Genomic DNA, 23,320 nt, shown 5'->3' with positions numbered 1-23,320 from the left:
AAAGGAAAAATGTACATGGCAGAATGATTTTAAAGAATGCCTATCGTAGGGAGGTAACTAAATCAGTTGATATAGTTGAGTTACTGAGTGAGCACTTTGCAAGAATATATTATTATTATTATTATTATTATTCCTGATACCTCCAAGGAGTCCGAAGACTCATCGTGGGAGGACATCTACAATTCTCTCTACACCTAACCTCTACTACGAATCATCTCCATCAACGCCATCTACCGCCCACTTCCAACACCACCACAACTAGTAATTTTTGTCTGTAAATTGCGTGTGTTCTGATGGGCCGATTTGTATGTATGCGGGATGAAAAACCCGAGTTTCCGGGAGAAAAAACCCTGCTACCTCCATATGAGATCGGCTAACTCACCTTCGATTGAAATCGACCAGATAAAGATTCCTCCCGTCGCGACGAGAATCGAACTTAGGCCTATTCCAATCGAAGGGCGCAATGTACCGTCGTTCTTCCAATTGCGCTACGGAGGCGCTATATCATCCAGGTGGTGACATTGCAGAAACGAATGTACCAGTAGATTATACGGGAATTGTTGTGAATGAAGTGGAGGTGAGTAGTCTATTGCATAACATCAAAGTCAATACATCTGTGGGATTGGATGGTATACCAGCTCGTGTTGTATGAGAAGCAGCTAAAGAATTGTCAGTACCCTTGACCATTTTGTTTAATTTGAGTCTCGGGTCTGGGTTAGTCCCGAGTCTTGGAAAGAGGGGAAAATAGTTCCACTGCATAAAGGTGGTTCCAAGACTGCTGTTGTAAACTACCGACCGATTAGCATATCAGGAATCGTTGTCAAGGTCTTAGAGAAATTAGTCAAGAAAAGAATACAGAATTGGATAGATGAAAATGGGATATTGTATGGGAGACAACATGGTTTTGTGAAGGGTAGATCATGCCTCAGTAACTTGCTCACGTTTTATAACACAGTGATGGCTGAACTGGATAGGGGTAAAGGTTTACAGTAATACTACTGAACCTTGCCAAGGATTTTGATAGGATACCACATAGAACCCTAATCAGTAAGCTGGAGCAGATGGGGATAGATATAGGATTGGTGAGATGGATAGGAGGGTGGTTGAAGGAGAGATACCAGAGAGTGGTTTATTCAGGAGTGGAGTCTAAAAGACGGCTTGTGACTAGTGGAGTGCCACAGGGCTCTGTTCTTGGACTACTGCTTTTCAATTTGTTCATCGATGATATAGGAAAGGATTTGAGAGGAAATGTTCACTTGTTTGCTGATGATGCAAAGTTGGGAAGAGCAATGGTGAGTGCACAGGATGTCAAAATTTTACAGGATGATTTGGATAGTTTGGAGGACTGGGATAGGAAAAATGGATGTCAATTTAATGTGCCAAAGTGTAAGGTTATGCACTTTGGGGTGAAAAGAATAGCAGTATATCTTATTAGTGGAACTGTACTCCAGGAGATTGATGAGGCCAGGGATTTGGGAGTGTTGGTAGATAGGGAATTGAAGTTTAGGAGGCACATTGCAAAAGTGACTGAAACAGCTCACCAAATCACTTGGCTTCTGAAAAATACTTTAACATGCAGAGACAAACAAGTTGTTGTTCCTCTGTATCGAGCCTTGATAAGACCCCATCTAGACTACTGTGCCCAGTTATGGGCACCAGGGTTTCTTCGTGATGGGGAGGAAGTGGAGAGGATCCAGAGATGAGTGACCAAGATGATAGCAGGTCTGTGGAATGGACCTTATGAGAATAGGTTGAAGATTTGTGGGTTGCAAAAATTGGTTGATAGGCAAAGGAGGGGTGATATGATTGAGACATTCAAATTACTGAAGGGTTTCTATAAGATTGATCCAGAAGATATTTTTGAAAATATGACTGGTAGTGGGAGGACTAGGGGCCATGAATGGAAGCTGGGTAAGAGCGTGGTTGACAAGGGTGTTAGAGCTAGATGTTTTACTTGGAGAGTAGTGAATGAGTGGAATAAGCTTCCAGAATCTGTTGTGGGTGCTACGACCGTGAATGAGTTCAAGGCAAGGTATGATAGATACTGTGTGAATGTCGAATAGTTGTTCTTGACATGATGTTAGGGCCTCCCTCGATGAGTCTGTCGACTCCTTGGAGTTGCCTGGAACAACAACAACAACAACAACAATAATAATAATAATAATAATAATAATAATATGTTCCACCAGCAACATATGGTTTTGCTTGGTCTATATAGCAGTTTCTGTTGGAGAGGGGATGTGATTCATTAGTTAGTGTTGTTTTATCCCAGTTGTCTCTAATTGTACTGTTTGTTGAAAAATATAATGATTCCTTTAATTATGCATAGCGAAAATTGCCACGTACCCTCTAACGACCTTTCGCGTTCCCCCAGAGGCACACGTACTACACTTTGAGAAACACTGTGCTAATACATAATAAAACCTTCTGGTATAATTGCTTGGAATAATGCTCCAATTATTTCAAACACCAGGCCTCAATCTCAAGTTTTGATGGATCAAGTAACTGCACCATATTTATCACATTATAGAATGGGTTCCCATTACAGAGTAATCCCCAGAACCTTTTTAAAAGTTTTATTTTGCTCACCAGAGAGCAGTTGCATTGATTAATGACAATTTTACTGATTTATTATTATTATTATTATTATTATTATTATTATTATTATTATTATTATTATTATTATTATTATTATTATTATTACAACTGAGATCAACAGAAAGGAAAAAAAAGAATTACTTATTACATTGAAGTTCTGTAGTTACAGTGGTTAAAAACCTTAAAAAGCAAAAAATTGTAAAATATATATAAATTCCTCTTATATTTATGTTATACTATAAATGCGGTTAAAAATGTAACATTATCCATACTGCAAACCATAAATTACCATCCATAGTAACTACTATTAACTCATTTTAGAATATAAAGAACGGAAAATTTTGTATGAAATTCACTGTAAAAAGAAGTATGTATAATATGTAAATATATGTAAATATTTGTATATGTAAATGCTCTGTAAGATGATAAATAAAATGTTAATGTTAAAAAATATGTTATTATTATTATTATTATTATTATTATTATTATTATTATTATTATTATAAGGGCACCTCCATGGAGTCCGAAGACACATCGCGGAAGACCCAATCTATCGACACAACTATCATACCTCTCTTTAAATCCATCAACAGATAATGCACCCACAGCTGATTCTGGCAACTCATTCTGCTCATTCAGCACTCTCCAAGCAAAAAATCTAGTTCTCACACCCCCTACTGATCGCACCTTTATTAAATTCCAGGGATAACCCCTTGTTCTGGTTGCTCTAGACAAATACTGAAACATTTCCCTTGCATCTATCCTATAAAATCCTTTAAGCAATTAAATATTTCTATCATATCCCCTCTCTTTTTTCCCTATAAACCAACTTCTGCAATACACAAACCTTCAATTTATCATCATAAGGCACATTCTATAGGCCACTCACTATCTTGGTCACTCGCCTCTGAATTCTCTCCACCACTTCTACATCCCCAAGAAACCCAGGGAACCAAACTTGAACACAGTAATCCAGATGTGGGCATATCAAGGCCTTGTTGTTGTCGGGTCAATTGAAGACCTTCTAGATATGATCGTGGAACTGCAGAACTACTTTTGCAATATGTTAAACTTTGATGTAGTAGAGCTGTACTCCAGGATAATTTTCAATTGTCTCTAGAGCAGCAGCAATTGCTAGACAAGAATAAATATGGACAGATGTTTGTTCAACTCCTGGACAGTTCTTGATTGCTTCATATCCCCCTACTACCATCTGGCTACATTTTCATGCCTTTAAAATGTCCCATTCTTAGTGTGGTGATGATTGTGGTTATTTCCCTATTTTCATTAATTTCACTGATTTCATTCTTCTTCTTGAGTGTTTGTTTTACCAATCTTATTTTGGCTACTGAGTTGGCATCGGTTAGTGATAGTGGGTATAATTTTTGAGATAAAGCAAGGCCTAAACGTCTTGCTTCTTTGGCTAGACTGTCTGCTCTATCATTGCCTTCAATATTTACATGGGCTGGTATCCATTGCAATCGATATAGCTGGTATTCATTAGTCGATCTTGTGCAAGGGAAACAGAGTTTTCTTCCCTTGGGTTTTTCTCTCGTAAACTCAAGCACCCACACTTTCAGACAGTAAATATAGTTAGGATCATGTACCACGAGATAGCGTCACTTATAAGCCACCTCTCTTTACTGAATGCCATGTATTAGTTTTAGGCCATCTATCTCTGATTGACTAGTCGGCTAAAATGGCTTAGCGTATTCCTTGTTGGGATAAAATAAAAGGTGTAACTGATAGATGATTAGATCATTCACTTACAAAGCAAGCACAACTGACTCTGGCAGCCTATTTCACCCGTTCATTGCTCTCGAAGCAAAAAATCTATTCATTACTCCGTTATTAACTAAACAGTTTCTTAATTTCTATGGAAGACCTCTAGTTTTCATCATATTATTCATCTACTGAAATATTTCAACTACATGAATCCTATAAATTCCTTCCCCTATAAAACTTATATGTCTCTATCATATGTCATTTTTTTTCGCGGTCAAGCTTCTCTAACTCAAACATTCAGTCTCTCCTTGTAGCATCATACAGTCCTGCCACCATCTTAGTTACTAGCCTCTGAATCCGGTACACCTCATCCATATCTCCAAGAAACCTAAGTGACTAGATCTGTGCACAATAATCAAGATGAAGTTTTATCAGGATATTCAAAATAACCAGGTAATATTATGAACTTTTTAGACACTTTTGGAATATGCCCTCCGAATTTCAACTCCCTCTCTACCTCTACCTCAAAACATAACCATAGTTACAGTGTAAAGTAATCGGTCAATAATATAATAACATTTCTGGCACTTTTTAGCAGCTCACAATCACAGAGAAAGGCCTAAACATTGGAGGGAAAATGTGTGAGAAGGGTATCTACCAAAATCACAGATACGAATTCAGACATAAATTCGAGTAAAAATATGAAGTTTGTCAGCAGGTAGAGCTGTTTTAACCACGTTCTTTAACGCTTGTGTTTGTAAACAGGCAGGTGTAGAAACGAAACCGATGGTTGGGGAAAAACTTAAATTCGCCAGTAGGTAGCGCTGCTTTAACCACGTGAGTTATCGCCCGTATTTCAAAAATAGACCGTGTGTACAAACAACGATAACGATAAGCCGTTTTGTTTTGATTGTCTTGATTCACATTTTGATATAGGGGTTGATGCTAATCGCTCTGCAGAAACTAACATAAATAATTATCGGAGTACGTATAATATGTATTCATTATACATATCAATTATACATATTCAAACCTTAATCAGTGTTTGAATGATGTTGCGACATTTGTATCTGCAGTATTAATGACTCCAGATAAATTTAGAGATTGTGTTTTAAACTTTTTTTTTTTTTTCCACGTAACTGCCTTTCCGCAATTTTACTGATAAAATAATATAAACAGCGTTTATCAATAATTGTTTTTTCTCCATCCATTTATCAGAAGATAACCAGATAATTTTGAGCTCGAAGTCTCTTTAAGTAAAGCGGGAAATTACCTCTTTCTATCCAGTATAAATTCAGCACAGAGCTCAGAGAAACATTCTAATGACAGGTGTGTATGTATATATAAGGGCTTTCATTTATATTTAGCAAGGATTGTTTTTATTCCTAGCATTTTCCTGTAACCCTTGCCAGGGAAAGGTTAGTTATAAATATCGGTTTACAACTATGGATACTATAACATTATAATTAAATTAGTAATAGATTGCATCACTTATTTTAGATGTTTCTTTGCATTTTAAAAACTTAAAAACGAGAGGATATTGTATTAAAAGCAGTGATCTCTCGACCCTACGGTTGATTCTTTTGACTATGTACGTAGGCTAATTATACAGAATAATAATGGGGAGAAAATAACCATTAAGAAACATGTATCATTTTATTTACCAGTGTGTATTATTCCAAATATTATTCAAATATTAGCAGTCATCACTTAGAAAAGTAGACATTTTCAGAATCATCACTTTAAACTATTTCCTTCCATTTTTTTTTGTTAGGTATTTCATAAATTTTTTCAACAGATTCTCAAATTATGTATTTGTCATTATCAACCATTTACATTGACATATTTAATTATTAGGAACCTGCTCTGTAGATAAAATTGTAATTGTGATGATTTTCAGTAATGTGCATCAACATGAATAACATGCAAACGTCATGTATGGTGTAATTTGTACCGATTATAGGAAGATTGGAACCATTTACAAGTAGACATCTCATCCCTTATGCCACTGCTGAAATGCCCAGAGTCAGATTCAATTCATTGGTTCCAGCATCTAGTGTGAATGAATTCAAGTGTAGGTATGATAGCTGCGTTGATAATTTACATCCTCCCTTAATGAGTCCTTGACTCCTTGGAGGTCTCAGATAATAATAATGATAATAATAATTTAAGTATAATTATGAAGCCAGTCTTTCACCAAGGCATCTTCATACTCATGAAGATAGGAATATGAATGTGAGTGTAGGTATAGGTATTATAGAAGGGAATTCAAGTACAGAATGAATGTAAAATAGTATAATCCTACAGTCTTAACTGGGGTCTCTATGGATCAAGTTATACTAAATAACATAGCAATATAATTATGAAATTACCTAAACATATTATTCAGATACAGATGAAAAAAAAAAAAGGTTGCTGATACAGAAGATGAACTTCAATTATCTTTTTACAACTTTGACAAGATTGTTACCAAATATGGCATTGAATATATTTGATAGAACAAACGTTATGGCATTTAAAGTAGGGAGGTAATAAGAAGCAAAATTGTACTGAATAACAAATCAGTGTGGCATGGTTAATATAAGCTATGTTGAACAAAAACGGATTGAAAATATACAGTTAATAAATTTACCATAATTATTGCATAATTAATAATATTTTAAAACCAAATGTAATACACAGAAGTACAGCATTAAGAATATTCAGTGTTATATTCAATGTTTTGTCAATAGTAGTGTTATATTATATAAAAGTGAAACATGGACAATGCCAATAGAGAATAATATCAGAAGGAATGAAATACTTGAGAAGAACAGCAGTAAGTAAACTAGATAAGAAAAAAAATTTTTCAAGAACTATTACAAGAAACATCTTTATAATAAGTAGATAATTATAGAAACAAATGGATCCAAAATATGAATAGCATATTTTGGTTTATATTTTAGAATTGTTTTCATAATAATATATTTTGTGACATTTACTATCAGAGACAGTATTAAAAAAAGAAATAGAGGAAGACACCTTTTAGTGATGGTATGAGATTGGAACAGGCCGCAAGGTCTGATATTGTGGATATTAGAAATATTGTTATATATATATTTGGTAGTATTTTGTTTATTTTTGACTTTATTGCCAAGTGGTGTTGTTAAATATACTTTTTGAAATGTTTTTTGTTATGGCACCGATGCATACGAGAAAAATGGCCACCAAGACATCGATATCGACTGATATCAACATATGGGATTTTGTGCAATGTAGCATGTGTTTAATGTATTTGTTGTTGAGAGTAAATAGTATGTGGTATGAGAATGGAGAAAATATTTGTCACAAATATTTCATAAGCAAGTATAAAAAATGTAAGTCACAAAAGAATGAACTGGCTGATAATATGGATATAAAGCAGGATTGTCAAAGTGTTGTGGAGAATGCAATAATAATGTGGATGATGAGATGCTAGCATGGAAAGAAATTTCATGCTTACGCAGACTCCTTCACAGGACAACACATGAGCTTGAACAATTGGAGAAACTGGGAGAAAAGATATAGTATTGTATGGGGGTTCAATGACAAGAGGTATAATTAATGAGAAAGTGACAAAAGCATGTTTTCCAGGAGCGAAGATAAAGGATGTTCGTGAAGCAAAAATGAAGATTGTGTCTACTGACTTGGTATGATAGGACAGAACTGAGAAAGGGCCATGATTGCCAGTAAGTCAATGAGAAGATTGTGCAGAAGGAATGGCGTGCAATTTATTCATGTATATCATGAATTTGATGGACGAAAGGACATATATATGTCTGACGGATATATTTAAATGGTTTTGGAGTTTGGAGAAAGTGTTTAGTGAGAGTGTGGGTGCAAAACCAGGGAAACTAGAAATATTAAGGAGGATGAAATCAAGCATGTGTCTGGCTACCCTCCTGATAAATGAGTATGTGTGCGGTAATGATTATGTGAAACCTGTGAAATCCTGAATGGGATTTCACAGGTTTCCAATTTGAACGGATTGGTAATGACATTACAGAAGTGTAACTATGAATACAAAGGGATGTTGAAATATTTCCTGATATGTGAAGAGTACTCTTTTTGATATTTTATGTCATTACGGCAGTTTTTTCTTCGTGATTGTGTTTATTTATGCAAAAAAAAAAGGTGTTTTCTTTATATTGTACTCTTAAAAAATTGTATTTGTTTTTCAGAAATAGGTTTGCAGAAAGTAAAATGTTCTCATTAGGTCCAGAATGCATGCCAGAAGAAATAGGCATTCAGAATGACATTGTGGTGAAGTGTAGTTATTGCAATGGACATTTCCAAAACTGTAAGCTTAAGGTAAGTAAATACATAGATACTGAGCAGTGCTGTTGCATGACCAATTAGGTTTGGTGTGCTGTTGCATGGCTTATATAACCCATACTACAAAATTCAGGTCAATTTGACCATATGATTGCATTTTTATTGATATCTCAAAGTTTTAATAGTGTATAGCACATCAGTACCAATCTTAATTGGTCCAGTGCATTGATTGTAGGATAGCTTTGCCTACTTAAATTTATCAATTAATATAATTTTAAATATGGAAAACATAAAAGTCAAATGAACAACAGCTATGCTTCATGCATGCCGTTTACGTGAGAAGCACAAGGGTTTGTGCTTTGTGGTGAGATTAGATTATCATTGGTAACTACTAGAGTGAGACACGGATAATTTCAATTTTGATATGATTTTTAAATACAGCCATATAATATGCATAGAAATTGGAAAAAGTAATCACTTGGAAAATTATTATTTTTCCAGATTGAACCAAAGAAAGGCTGAAATAAGTTTTTTTACTTACTTATTTATGCACAAGTTCCAACCTACTTCAGTTATCAAAGAATCTGCAAAAGCTTTAGCCGAAAACAGGACATTCAGTAGATCATCTACACTGTTTCCTATTGTAAATATGAAACAGTGTAGATGCTTTAAAAAGTTATAAATTATTTATCCTTTCCTTCATGCTTACACAGTGATCAGAATACATCATGGAAATTATGGATGTAAATCCCTATCTTTAAAAAAGAACACAAACGACACATTAAATTTAACAATTTTGGTGAAGCAGGCCTCTCAGATCATGCTTTTAATACCCTACACCAGGGTTCCCAACCTTTTTGTTTCCTATAGCACATTCTAAAATACTGGTAGAGCGACAGGCACCATCTATTTTTTCAAGCAAATTTTTTGAATTCTTTTGTTAAATGAATACTTACAAAGTTTACCTTATAATCAAATGTTTTATTACTTAAAAGTTTACATTATATAAAAATTTAAATATATATATATGTAAGTTAGTGTGATCTTTGGCATTGCATTTCATTGGCCAGTGCTTCATAATTAGGAGAATATGATGATATTTCAGTTCTTAAACTGGAATGAACAACTTCGAATGCGCATCTACTTTACATTGTATGCGTTTAATACTAGTAATGTGTCATTAACGCATGCGTCATATAGCATGCCATGAATTGTTGCGTGATTATTTCAAACTATACGGCACACGGTTAAACAGCGGCGGGCACACACAAATTGGTCGATGGGCGCCATGGTGACCGCGATCATAGAGTTGGGAACCCCTGCCCTATACCAAAAGTACTAGTTCTTTACATCATAAAAAAACCTGGTATGAATGGAAATTTAAAGAAGCCTGTAAAATTTTGATTAACCACCCTAATCTTAACAATAATGGTGGCATAAAAATACCAAGAATTTGGATGACACACATTCAGCCCACTTAGTTTTTCACTTTTTATTGGCCATTATCCATAGAGAGTGATCATGGGGTCTTGACTTGGGAGGTGGCTAAAGGTGTGGAATTTTCAATTAAGACAGGGTACATGTGGAATTACCGGGCTGGTAAGTATGACAAGCTTAGGAGATTGATTAGTGCAGTACCATGGCATGTACAACTGCAAGGGCTAGAAGTTGAGTGCATGGGAGGCAGTTAAAAAGTGTTTGCATGAAGCAGTGGCTGACTGTATACCTAGAGTCCGAATAATAAATCAAGTAGGAGTTAAATGGATGAATAACACCATTAAGCTTGAGCTGCAAAAAAAGAAACAACTATGGAGGGAATTTAAGGAGAAAGGTGACTGGCAGGCACATGAACACTATAAAGCCCAGGCCAGAAGGGTAACGAGTGTGGTAATAAGAGCAAAAAAGGATTATGAAAGAACATTGACCATGGAGGCTAAAGAGAATCCTAAACAATTTTTTTCGATATGTTGCAAGTAAAAGGAAAAATGTATATGGCAGAATGATTTTAAAGAATGCCAATGGTAGGGAGGTAACCGAATTAGTTGATATAGTTGAATTACTGAGCGAGCACTTTGCAAGAGTATATCATCCAGGTGGTGGCATTGCAGAATTGAATGAACCAATAGATTATATGGGAATTGTGGTGAATGAGGTGGAGGTGAGTAGTCTATTGCAAAACCTCAATGTCAATACATCTGTGGGATTGGATGGTATACCAGCTCGTGTCGTACATGAAGCGGCTAAAGAATTGTCAGTACCCTTGAGGCCAGGGATTTGGGAGTGTTGGTGGATAGAGAGTTGAAGTTTAGGGGACACATTGCAAAAGTGGCTAAATCAGCTCATCAAATCACTTGGTTACTGAAAAATATGTTAACAAGCAGAGACAAACAAGTTATTGTTCCTCTATATCGAGCCCTGATAAGACCCCGTCTGGACTACTGTCCCCAGATATGGGTGCCAGGGATTCTTCTTGATGGGGAGGAGGTGGAGAGGATCCAGAGACGAGTGACCAAGATGGTGGCAGGTCTGTGGAATGAACCTTATGAGAACATATTGAAGATTTGTGGGTTGCAAAAATTCGTTGATAGGCGGAAAAGAGGTGATATGATTGAGACATTCAAATTACTAAAGGGTTTCTATAAGATCAATCCAGAAGATATTTTTGCCCAGCTTCCACGTATCCCCCCCAAGTCCTCCCACCTGGTGGTGGGAGGACTTGGGGGGGGGGGATACGTGGAAGCTGGGCAAGAATGTGGTTAACAAGGGTGTTAGAGCTAGGTTTTTTACTTGGAGAGTGGTGAATGAGTGGAATGAGCTGCCAGAGTCTGTCGTGGGTGCTATGACCGTGAATGAGTTCAAGGCGAGGTATAATAGATACTGTGTGAATGTCGAATAGTTGTTCTTGACATGATGTTAGGGCCTTCTTGATGAGTCTATCGACTCCTTGGAGTTGTCCGTAATAATAATAATAAATTGTCATAATTTATATGTACACTTATACAGTGGAACCTCGGTTGTCGAACATTCCTAAAGGCTGTTCGGGAACCGATTTGTTTGAAAACTGAAACCATTTTCCCATAAGAATTAACGTAAAATGGATTAATCAGTTCCTGAACCCAAATGATTGCTTGTTTAAATCTTTATAACAGTACTTCATGAATAAAATCGTATACAAAATCAATGAAAATGCATAAAATCTTACACAAAAAGAATTAACACAATAAATAGATAAAATATAGATGAAAATTGAACTTCACTTTAACTATATGGAGGAGAGTTGTAATTTATGAAGAAACAACTAAACACAAAGAAAATCAAGAAAATGCACTGCAAATTTGAGCAGGTGTTTGCACTGAGCAGAGGCTGCCGCATTACTGACACTCTCCTGCCTTACATCTCAGCTTCATAGCATGTAGTTACCGGTTTGTCTGTTCGGGAACCAAGATTCTGTTCAGAAATCGGTGCATTTTTTGTTCAGAAAATATGTTCGGGAACCGATTTGTTCGAGATCAGAGTCGTTCAACAACTGCAGTTCCCTGTATTAGTAATTTTTTGGTGTGAACATGTTGCTCTCCAGCTTAATTTAATTTTGTAACCTAATAGATAATAATAATAACAGGACTTTGATGTAGTAAGGGTTTTTTTTTTTTTTTTCATTAGAGTTTAGGCCAATAGTTTTAACAGTTGATATTTAACTTTAGCATACCATGTAGATTGTAGTACAGCTTGTTTTTGTATTTGAATTTGTATATATGTGTATACTCCAGATGACGACCTTAATGTGAAGGTCGAAACATCAAGTATTTATTTTAGTTTATGTTAAATTAAAGTTTACTCTAATGCAGTAGTTGTTTCCATAATTTTCCTGATGTATAAATTATTTATAGAAAATTACATCCGAAACACATAAGTTTACACATCATGCACACAAAAGATGAAACTCCGAAAATAAAAATAGCAACTCATGACAAATTACAATGTTCAATTGGATTGGCTTACACAATAACCAATCACAGCCATTGATTTCTGGGTGCTGTTGTCTCAGTGTATATGCCCTGCTTTGCCTTCTGAGTGGTTAAAAACTACTGGAACACTAAGAAATTAACTGCTGTGCCATCTGTACGTCTTTTCAAAGGCTCAAAGATGTCCATATTTGTGACTGCACACCTGGCCTATTAACACGAATGCAAAATGTTTCTGTGTCAAAAAGTGTCTTATGAAGTATTAGTATGCTGTGTTTAATTTTAGGAATCACATAAAACCAGGAAACAATTAGGGGAGTCTTTAGTGCACATAGTACACCCTGATTATACGTCTCTGATACTAAGAGAGAGAGAGAGAGAAACTTAATTTTTTTTTTTTTTCCCCAGGTGCATATTTGTGAATTGTAATGCATTTTTCTGCTGTTGAGATGGATGTTTTTTGAATGCTTTAGATGGAAGATGAATTTCATTTCACTATGCAAGATCACTGCCTTGTTTATTGGAGGTCTGAAGTGGCTTGAAATACTTTCATTAGGCTTTTAGAGCATGGATTTCAAATTATTTAAAAAATAAAACGTTTAGCCCAACTTATCATAGAACGAATTTGATAAGAAAAACTAGATTTTATTAGAAATTTAGAATACTAGAATACTTAGAAATATAAAATACTTATGAAATATAGTTTTAATTAAAAATTAGATTTCTAAATATTTCTTAAGACCGCTCTTTGTTTTAAATCTTCCTTACATAGTAAGGAGGATTGAAAATTTCTTCAAAATTTGGCTGATTTTAAACAAATTTTAAATTTTAAAATTTTGGCAAATTTTAAACAAATTTCTATTTTGGGTGTGGCATTTTGCTAGTTTTGTTACGATTAAAACTTTACCTTAACAAATATTATTATTAAATATTATTATTACGGGTATCTCCATGGAGTCAGTAGACTCATCGCGGGAGACCCAAACTAGCAAAACAATATCTGTCATATCTCTTCTTGAATTCATTTACAGACGAAGAGCTCACAACTAAGTCAGGCAATGAATTCCACTCATTCACCACCCTCCAGGCAAAAAACCTTGTTCTGACACCTTTGTTAACCACACTCTTCTTTAATTTCCAGAGATGACCTCTTGTTCTTCCATCACTTTCACACAGCTGAAACATTTCCCCTGCATCAATCCTATAAAAACCTTTTAGTAATTTGAATGTTTCTATCATATCCCCTCTTCTTCGCCTATCAACCAATCTCTGCAATCCACAAGCTCTCAATCTATCAATGTAGGGAGCATTTTTTATATCACTCACCAACTTGGTCACTCTTCTCTGAACCCTCTCCACAGCCTCCTCATCTCCAAGGAATCCAGGTGACCAGACCTGAGCACAGTAATCCAAATGTGGAAGTATCAATGCTTTATAAAGGGGAATTATAACCTCTTTATCTCTGGATGTCAGTGTGTTCCTCAACAACCAAGTAATCCTATGTGCAATCTCGGACACCTTAGCAATGTGTCCTCTGAACTTCATCTCCCTATCTACCAATACCCCTAAGTCCCTAGCCTCATCAATCTCTTGGAGTACCTTTCCATCGATGTAGTACACAGCTGGTAATCTTTTAATCCCAAAATGCATGACTTTACACTTTTCCACATTGAACTGACATCCATTTTCTTTTGCCCATTTTACCAGCTTATTTAAATCCTCCTGCAAACTTTCAACATCAGCTTGATTTTTTATTGCACTACACAACTTTGCATCATCAGCAAACAACTGAATATCTCCCTTTAAGCCGTTTCCTATATCATTTATATACAAATTAAACAACATTGGCCCAAGCACAGAGCCCTGAGGCACACCACTGGTCACCTGCTTCATTCTGGACTCGGCTCCTCCATACACCACCTTATGGTATCTCTCCCTGAGCCATTCTCCTATCCATATCACCAATTTAATATCCATTCCCATCTGCTCCAATTTGCGTAACAGTGTTCTATGGGGTATCCTGTCAAAAGCCTTAGCAAAATCCAGAAGTACCACTGTGTAGCCAGTTCCTTTGTCCAACTCAGATGTTATTCTATTATGAATAGTTAATAGATTGCTAAGGCAGGATCTACCTTTAACAAAACCATGTTGGCCTCTATAGAGTATCATATCCTGATCCACCCATTCTTGAATTTTGTCTTTAACCATCTTTTCCAATACTTTTACCACTACTCCTGAGATGGTGATTGGTCTGTAATTCAATACCGCAGTTTTAGAGCCACCCTTATGCAAAGGAACCACTTTGCCTAACTTCCACTCCCTAGGGACCATACCAGAGTTCAAACTTAAGTTAAATATCCAGGTGAGAGGGGTTGACAATTCATTTGCACATTCACGCAACACCCGAGCTGATATTCCATCTAAGCCTACCGCAGTGTTTGCATTTAAGTTTTGCAATATATTTAATACCTCTGATTCTTTAGCTTCAATTCTCACATTAGGTATTGCTGTAGGTATAGAGATATCCTCACTTGGGTGATAGACTTTTGAAAAGTGATCACTCAGTAACTCGACTATTACATCTGATTTTGTCACCTCAATACCATCAGCACCCACTAAGGTTATCCTTCCGAAGTCATTCTTCCTCTTACTTGCCAAATAGCGGAAGAACTCTTTGGGATTACCCTTGATCTCTTTGGCTAAGGTCTTCTCATAATCTGATTTAGCTTTTCTTACTATGCTGGTAACTTTCCTAGCTTGAGCCTTGTACTGCTCATGGGTGTCCTGATCGCCTTTCTCCTTGTAAATTCTCCATAACATTTTCTTTTTTGCAGTTCAAGCTTGATACTACTGCTCATCCATCTAATGCCTGCCTTGTTTGACCTCCTAACCATGGGGACACAATCTGATATTGCTTTCCTCAGATACCCGCTGATTTTATCCCAAGCACTGCTAACATCTTTCCCTTGCAATATGTTCTGCCATGGGATGGCTGCAAGCTCACTCCGAAGCTTGTTATAATTGCCTAACCTGTAGTTCCGTACATACCCCTTCTTAATAGAAAAATCCACAGATTTTGCAACCTCCCAAGTCAATACCACATGATCGTTTTCACCAACTGGAGGTAACGAGGACACCTTACTTATGCATATAACCTCTGAACCAATAACCAGGTCCAACACTCTCACACCACGTGTCCCTTCAGTTATGTGCTGTTTCAAGTAATTATCTCGTAGAAGATGTATGAATTCCATTTCCTTTTTGCTACGTGATATTTCCTCCTTCCAATTGATATCACCGTAATTAAAATCCCCCATAATAATCACCAAGCCTTCACTCATTGCACTAAGTTGCTGATGCATGAATTCAATATCTTCCCCCGTACTCCCTGGCCTATAGCAGCATCCAACTGTATATTTGGTTGCGTTGGTCGCTATTTCGCACCAGACTGCCTCAAATGAACTCTTATTCACATGTCTATCATCATGATATACTACTTTCTTTGGCTGCAACACATCAGCTATCATCAACAGTACTGCTCCCCCTGTTCTGTCTTCTCTATCCTCCCTGAAAATAGTGTACCCATCACATTCAATTCCAGTGACCACATCTTCTGCTGACAGCCAAGTTTCACTAATGCCTACAACTTTTGGTGAGATTTCACTGACTAATGCCAAAAATTCTTCTCTCTTATTTCGAATGCTTCTAGCATTGGTATACAAAAATTGCAGATTCCCTCTAGATCTTGTACTGGCTTTAGAACTGATATATAAGTCATTAACTACCGTAGTCCTATGCCGATTTTTATCCCCTCTCTTCTGCAATTTATTCAGCCTATAAGGATCAATAAATACACAATCAGTGCTAAAGTTTCTCTCTCTTACACTCAACCTTTTCAATATTAGTTTCCCTGCCCAATAACTTCAACCTGTTCAGAAAACAATAACTTCTTCAATCGCTTATGTCCTTCCATGTTAAGATGCAGTCCATCTCTAGCATACAACTGCCTTTTTCCTTCAAACAAGAAAACTATTTAATCTAATCAGGTAGAAATCTTAACGATTATCATTCTTTATGTATATCATTAACTGTTATAACGTGTATTTGTGTAGTGTTTTGAAAACTATTTGTCAAACCCATCAGTTCAACAAAACTTTTGTTAATTGAATTTTAATAATTTACATGATTAAGTTTACATCATTATTAATCTCCTATCAATGATTTTTCTTCATGTCAGTCTATTACTTGTCAGCATTCCAATATTGTCATTTCTAACATTTTGTTCTTTTAAGGCACTTTGGATGAATCAATCCACCTAGACCTTCCTCTGCATCTTTTTCCTGCCATCTTGGCATCATACATTTTATTAATCTTTTTTTCTTATTATTATTATTACGTGACACCTCCAAGGACTCATCAAGGGAGGACACCTATTCTATAACTCTCCACCACTCAATCCGCCAACTACAATGAACCACTTTAACTACACCAATGCTATCTGCTGCCATCCACCACTAGTATTTTCACAGACAATCACAAACATCCATGGCCATGCCTGGATTTGAACCCACAGACTTTTGGATGGAAAGTGGATATACTAACCACTCGGCTCACCAGATCAGCTCTCATTCTTCTCCCATTCTGTTTAGTTGACCACACTTTTTGATTAGATAACCTGCTCACACATTCTTGAATGTGAACAATGTCACATTTTTTTCTTGATGTCTTCATTTTTAATGCAATTTTGCCAAGGATACCATCTGTTCAGGCCCCTAATTTTCTTCAGACTTCTCATATCTGTTGTCTCGTCTTTGATCAAGTGCTTTATATCTAATCCAACTCTCAGATCCATAATGTAAAACTGTTTTGAACACTGTTTTGTATATTGCTAGTTTGATGGTTTAGCTAATTTCTCTCTTGGTCCATATAAATTCATTGGATTTCCACCATACCAGCTTTGCTTATTCTGTTGTCTATTTACAAATTTAATTTGCCATCTTCACTAAAAATTGTGCCTAAATAGCTGAAATATTTTACTTGTTCTCTAGGTTCTCCATTGAGAATGCAGTCGAAGTTTTTTATGTTCTTGCCTATTTTCCTGGTTTTGGTCTTTTATTGCTGATTTTCATGCCAAATTTGTTACAGTTGTAATTCAGTTTAATTAGAGAATCTTGGAGACTTCCACCGGATGTGTTTAGGAGCATAGCATCATCTGTGTAAAGCATAGAGCTAAGTTTGATATCTCCAGTTCTAATATCAGGTTTAATGCCAGTTTCTTTCATAATGCAATCCATATAGATGAATAAGAGCAGAGATTTATATTGAAAGTGTTTTCACTTGGTTATGCTATAAATTAAAGATGCCAAGAAATTATATTCTTCGTTTCATCCTTATCCAAATGTAAGCAAAAAAGTTTGTGCATGAAGTCACTTCATGACTGGGCTACTTGTATATAGAGGCTAATGACTTCACACCAATTGCCTTAGTATTCCATAATACTATCATCATCATTAGTGTTCTGTCTCTTGACAGGTCCAATGGTATAACTCAGCAGATTCTCTTCCCCCAATTTCATCTGTCTCTTGCTTCCTCCTTCATTTCTTGATATATTCTTGTTCCCATTATATCATCAAGCATCGTTAGTCATCTTCTTCCTCTTGGTCTCTTTCCTTCAATTTTCCCTTCTATCATTCTTTTCAGTAGGCTGTCTCCTCTTAATACATGTCCTATCCAGTTATGCTTTCTTCTTCTTATGGCCTTTAGTAAATTTCTTTCTTCAACTCTTTGTAATACTTCTTCATTGGTGATTTTTTCAGTAAACTTTAATTTCTCCATTCTTCTCCAAACCACATTTCAAATGCCTCCAACATTTTAGCTTCTTTCTTAATAATTGTCCATGATTTTGACCCGTATAAGGTCATACTCCAAATATAGCACTTAATAAGCCTTTTCTTTAGATTTTTATTCATTTTATTAATAAACAAATTTTTCTTGCTATAAAAGGCATATTTTCCTTTGTTAATTCTTTCTTTTATTTCCATGTCACATTTTCCATTTTCTTGTATTATACTACCAAGGTATTTGTATTGTCTCACTTGCTCTACACTTTCTCCATTCATCATCACCTTGATACTTCCTGATTTCCTGAAGACTCTCATCACTTTTGTTTTCTTTGTGTTAATTTTCATACCATACTTCTTGCATATATTTTCAAATTTTTGCATTAGTTCATCTTCAGTATTAGCTAATGCTTGATCATCTGCAAATCTAATATTTTGTATTGTTCTCCTCCAATAGTGATTCCTCTTTCCTCTTCATAAAATGCTTCTTTTATCATTTCTTCTGCAAATATATTGAAGAGTGTCGGTGACAGGCAGCATCCTGTCTTACACCTCTGCCAATCACGCATTTTTTAGTTTTTCTTATTTTTGTTTTTATTATGGCCATCTGGTTCATATATAATTCAGCTATTAACCTTCGGTCTCTCCAATCTAAACCTATTTTGTGTAATATTTCCATCAGATTTTCCCATTTCACCATGTCAAATGCTTTTTCAAGGTCGATGAAACAAATATAAACTTCTTTATTTACTTCTCTATTCCTTTCGCATGTAGTCCTCATTACTCCAATTGCATCTCTAGTTCCTCTGTCTTTTCTAAATCCAAATTGATCATCCCCCAGAAAATACTCCACTCTATTATACAATCTTTGATTTAATATTCTTAGCATTACTTTGGAGGCATGTGAGAGTATGCTTATAGTTCTGTAGTCACTGCACTTAGTAGGATTGCTTTTCTTTTCAATTGGTATATGAATACTCTATGTGAAATCTTTAGGCCATACTCCTGTTTTGTAAATGAGGTTACAGAGTTTCCATGTTTCTGTTATACCTTTGTTCACCAGTTGTTTTAGGATTTCACTAGGTATTCCATCCACTCCTTCCATCTTTCCACTTTTTAATTCCTTAATTGCTGTTTCTACTTTAGTATTTCAGGACCTCTTTCTTCTGTTGAGATTTCATTTTGCTCTTCCAATTGAATTTTTATTGGTCTGTCATTTTTTGCGGAAAGTTCTGCGATGTATTCCTTCCATCTTTCACCCTGTATTTCAGTATCATCATCATCATCATGCATATCAAGGATTTAGGCCTAGCATGGCCTGTTCCGGCCTTAGAAGTCATTGTTGAATCGTTTAAGAGGATGTCCTGGTTTTCTTTTTCCTATTTTTCCTGTATTTCAATATCATAAATCAGTTTTCCTTGCTTATCTTCTAATGGCAGATTTCTTATGCTTTTTTTAATATTTGTAATTTCTTTTGCTTTTTCAAACATTTTATCATATCGCCCCCTTTTTTCCATTTCTTCAATTTCTTTGCATTCTGTTTTCAACCATTCCTCTCTCGCTTGATCAGTTTCTCTTCTCAGTTCATTATTTAATATTTTCTTCTTCCCTCTTCAGTGTTTACATTTTTCCATCTTCTTCTTTCTTCCATTTTTCTTATCATTTCATTTGTAATCCATGGTTTTTTAATTCTTTTCCCTTCCACAAAACCTATCTCTTCAGGCTGTTTCATATATCAAGTTTTTCAGTTGATTCCATTTTGCATTAACATCCATTGTTTCTTCATATATATTCTCTTTGTTCCTCATTTTTTATTTTCCAGTTCTTCTCTGAATTTCCTACCTGCATCTCCTTTGAGTTTTTCTGGGTTCCACCTTTTCTTGCTTTTACCTTTGTTTATTTTCTTATATCGTATTCTTAATTCCATAATGAGCAAATTATGGTCTGAGTCAATATCAGCTCCTGGATATGTTGATATCCTTTTTACACTGTTTCTATACCTGTTTTTTATTAACATATAATCAATCTGGTATCTTGCGATATCACCTGGCATTTTCCATGTATATCTTCTTCTCTTTGGAAGTTTAAACCAAGTATTACCAATGATTAGTTTGTGTCTTTTACAAAACTCTATAAGTCTTTCACCTCTCTCATACCTTTTTCCAAGGCCATATCTTCCTGTTATTCCCTTCTCTACCTTTTTACCTACCACTGCATTCCAGTCTCCCATCCAGATGGTATACCTTTTAGTTCTGTCTTCTTCCATTATCTCTTCTATTTGATTATATATCTCTTCTACTTCATTTTCATCATGGTTACTACTTGTGGCCATATATATCTGTATAATCATTATGTCCACAGGCTTTGCTTTCAGTTTAATCATAATCACCCTGTCACTTTTATATATTATTTTTTTCCACTGAATTTTTAACCTTTTCATTCAAAACAAACGCTACTCCATCCCCCCCCCCCCCGTGTTCTACAGGAATATATAATTCTGTAACCATCACTTTCAAAATCTCCTATATCTTCCCATCTGACTTCACTTAGACCAACCACATCCAATTTATTCTACTCCATTTCTTTCTTCAAGTTCTCTAATTTACCAGCTCTTGACATTGTTCTTACATTCCAAGTTGCAACATGTATAGTTTCTATCTCATTCTCTCTTGGATGTTTTATTTTCTTCCTATTTTCCTCAATACTTGGGATCCCATCCTCGTTGTCCATTTGAGGATTTCGTAGGTTAATGACCTGAGAAGCCTCATTTCATTTTCTGCTGGACATGACATCCATCGTTTGCCGATAGACCCCATTTTTGCCAGTCGTGGAAACTAAATTTGCTGAGTTCACCGTATTTTCTTGGAAATATTACTGAGGTGGTTTCCTTCAGGAAACCATTATGGTATGGTTTCAAACCTGGGAGAGCAGCAGACTCCCACTGCTTAAAATAGGCTACTCCTCTCACTACAAAAGGTAGAAAATAAAGTAAATAGAAGAGATTCACCCCTAGCCCTCGAATTATTCTAATAGCATTGGGGAGAAGGAACAAGAAGAAGAGAGGAAGTATAAAGAAAGAAGATAGGGACCAGTCTACAGATAGCATAACAGACGTGAATTACATGAAGTAAGGCATGGTCCAGCATCAGGCCTCGGGTTTGCCATTCCCGTACTCACTAGAGTGAGCCCTTGAGGATCATAATACTATGCATTATGGAAAATACTTCAGGTGCAAACTTTGATTGTTTATACTTGGATAAAGGATTAAAAGGATTATAACCAAGTGACAAAACTTCCAACAAAGATGCACATTATCTATGCTCTTATAAATTGAGGATGCCAAGAAATTATATTATTTTTTTCATCCTTTATCCAAGTGTAAGCAAACAGAGTTTGCATGTGAAGTCACTTCACAACTGCTTCACAACAACTTCACAACAAGAGACTTCACATCGATTGCCTTAGTATCCCATAATGCAATGCACATATCCTTAGGGATGACATGCTGTGCATTATGAGAAGGGCCACTACCCAGACCAGTTTCAACCTTTATTGAGGTCCCATCAGCAGAAGCCAGACCTAGAAATGATACCAATATTAAAGTAATGCAAAGGGTAAAACTGGTTTGGGTAGTAGCCTAGAGGTGATACTAAGGTTGAGGTAATGCAGAAGTCATATTTTCATATACAATTTGTCACGCCTTATTATTAAATTTCTGTAATCCAGAGTGATTTAATAATAAGGTGTGACACCTTTTGGCAACTCGTATATGAAAATATGACTTCTGCATTACTTCAACTTTAGTATCACCTCTAGGTCTGGCTCCCACTGAACAGACCTCAATAAAGGTTGAAACCAGTCTGGGTAGTGACCCTTCCTATTATGCATAGCATTATACATGTATGCAAGGAAATGTGCTTTGCATTATGGGATACTAAGGCAAGCGATGGGAAGTTATATGAGTTTCCCCAGTCCTGAAAATAATTTAGGCACAAACTTTGTTTGCTTATACTTGTATAAAGGATTAAACCAAGTATATAATTTCTTGGTATCATTAATTTATAACGTGCATCTTGTCTTATCCCCTGATTTTACATCAAACCATTATCCTGTATTTCTTTCAATTGTAACTGCTGACATTATCCTATATTTCTTTCAATTGTAACTTAAATATAGCTATGTATTGCCCTGTATTGTTTTCTTTATATCATGTGATTATCTTCTTTCAGGTCTTCCCACAGATCTTTTACCTTCATATGGCTCCCACTCCAGTAAAACTTTTGTCTATCTATTGTCCTTGAGTCTTGCGATGTGTCATGTGCATTTCCATTTCTTTTAAAGTATGTTTTCTCCTATATCTGAAAATTTTGTTTTAGCTCTTATTTCTTCATTTTTGATTTTATCTTTAAGTCTTATGTTTAGCAGACATCTTTCCATTCTACTTTCTGTTTTTTTTTTTTTTTTTTTTTTGTATTTTATCTATTATTTCCTTTTTGATTGGCTAGGTTTCTGCTGCATATGTCATAACAGGCAATACACATTGATTGAACAGTCTTACTCTGTTCTCAGGTTTATTTTGCTGTGTAAAAATCACTTCAATTTTCCAAAAGTTGACCATCCATTGCTATTCTTCTTTTCACTTCTTCCATGACTCCTTGTTTCTTCATTATTAACAATTTTCCTAAGTATACCTACTCATCTACTATTTCAATTTCTTTATTGTTTACCTTAATAATGCTGTCTTTCATCATATCCTTTTCAGTTTATCATTATTTTGGTTTTCAGTTTGTCATTATTTTGGTTTTCTCAGAATTAATGACTAGTCCAATTTCTAGTGATTTATTTGTTAGATATTCTATCATTTCTTTTAAATCTTTAATATTGTTTGAAATAATAAGAATA

General features: G+C 35.5%; 1 protein-coding gene across 2 annotated transcripts in view; it reads left to right on the top strand.

Moving 5' to 3' along the window:
* Positions 1-5,221: 5,221 nt before the first annotated feature.
* The window catches only part of LOC150106122 (uncharacterized), a 273,819-nt gene continuing 255,720 nt past the window's right edge, over positions 5,222-23,320 (top strand). For both annotated transcript variants that reach the window (XM_090394494.1, XM_090394493.1), the window contains exons 1-2: positions 5,222-5,307; positions 8,523-8,652. In XM_090394494.1, the coding sequence (XP_090250620.1) occupies positions 8,545-8,652 (108 nt within the window). In that variant the 5' untranslated portion in view covers positions 5,222-5,307; positions 8,523-8,544. The remainder of the gene's footprint in view (positions 5,308-8,522; positions 8,653-23,320) is intronic.

This window comes from Typopeltis vanoorti, chromosome 6 (assembly GCF_054136105.1).
Source record: "Typopeltis vanoorti isolate ZY-2024b chromosome 6, IOZ_Tvanoo_1.0, whole genome shotgun sequence".
Lineage (NCBI taxonomy): Eukaryota > Metazoa > Arthropoda > Arachnida > Uropygi > Thelyphonidae > Typopeltis > Typopeltis vanoorti.
This window is presented reverse-complemented; position numbering and strand designations above follow the sequence as displayed.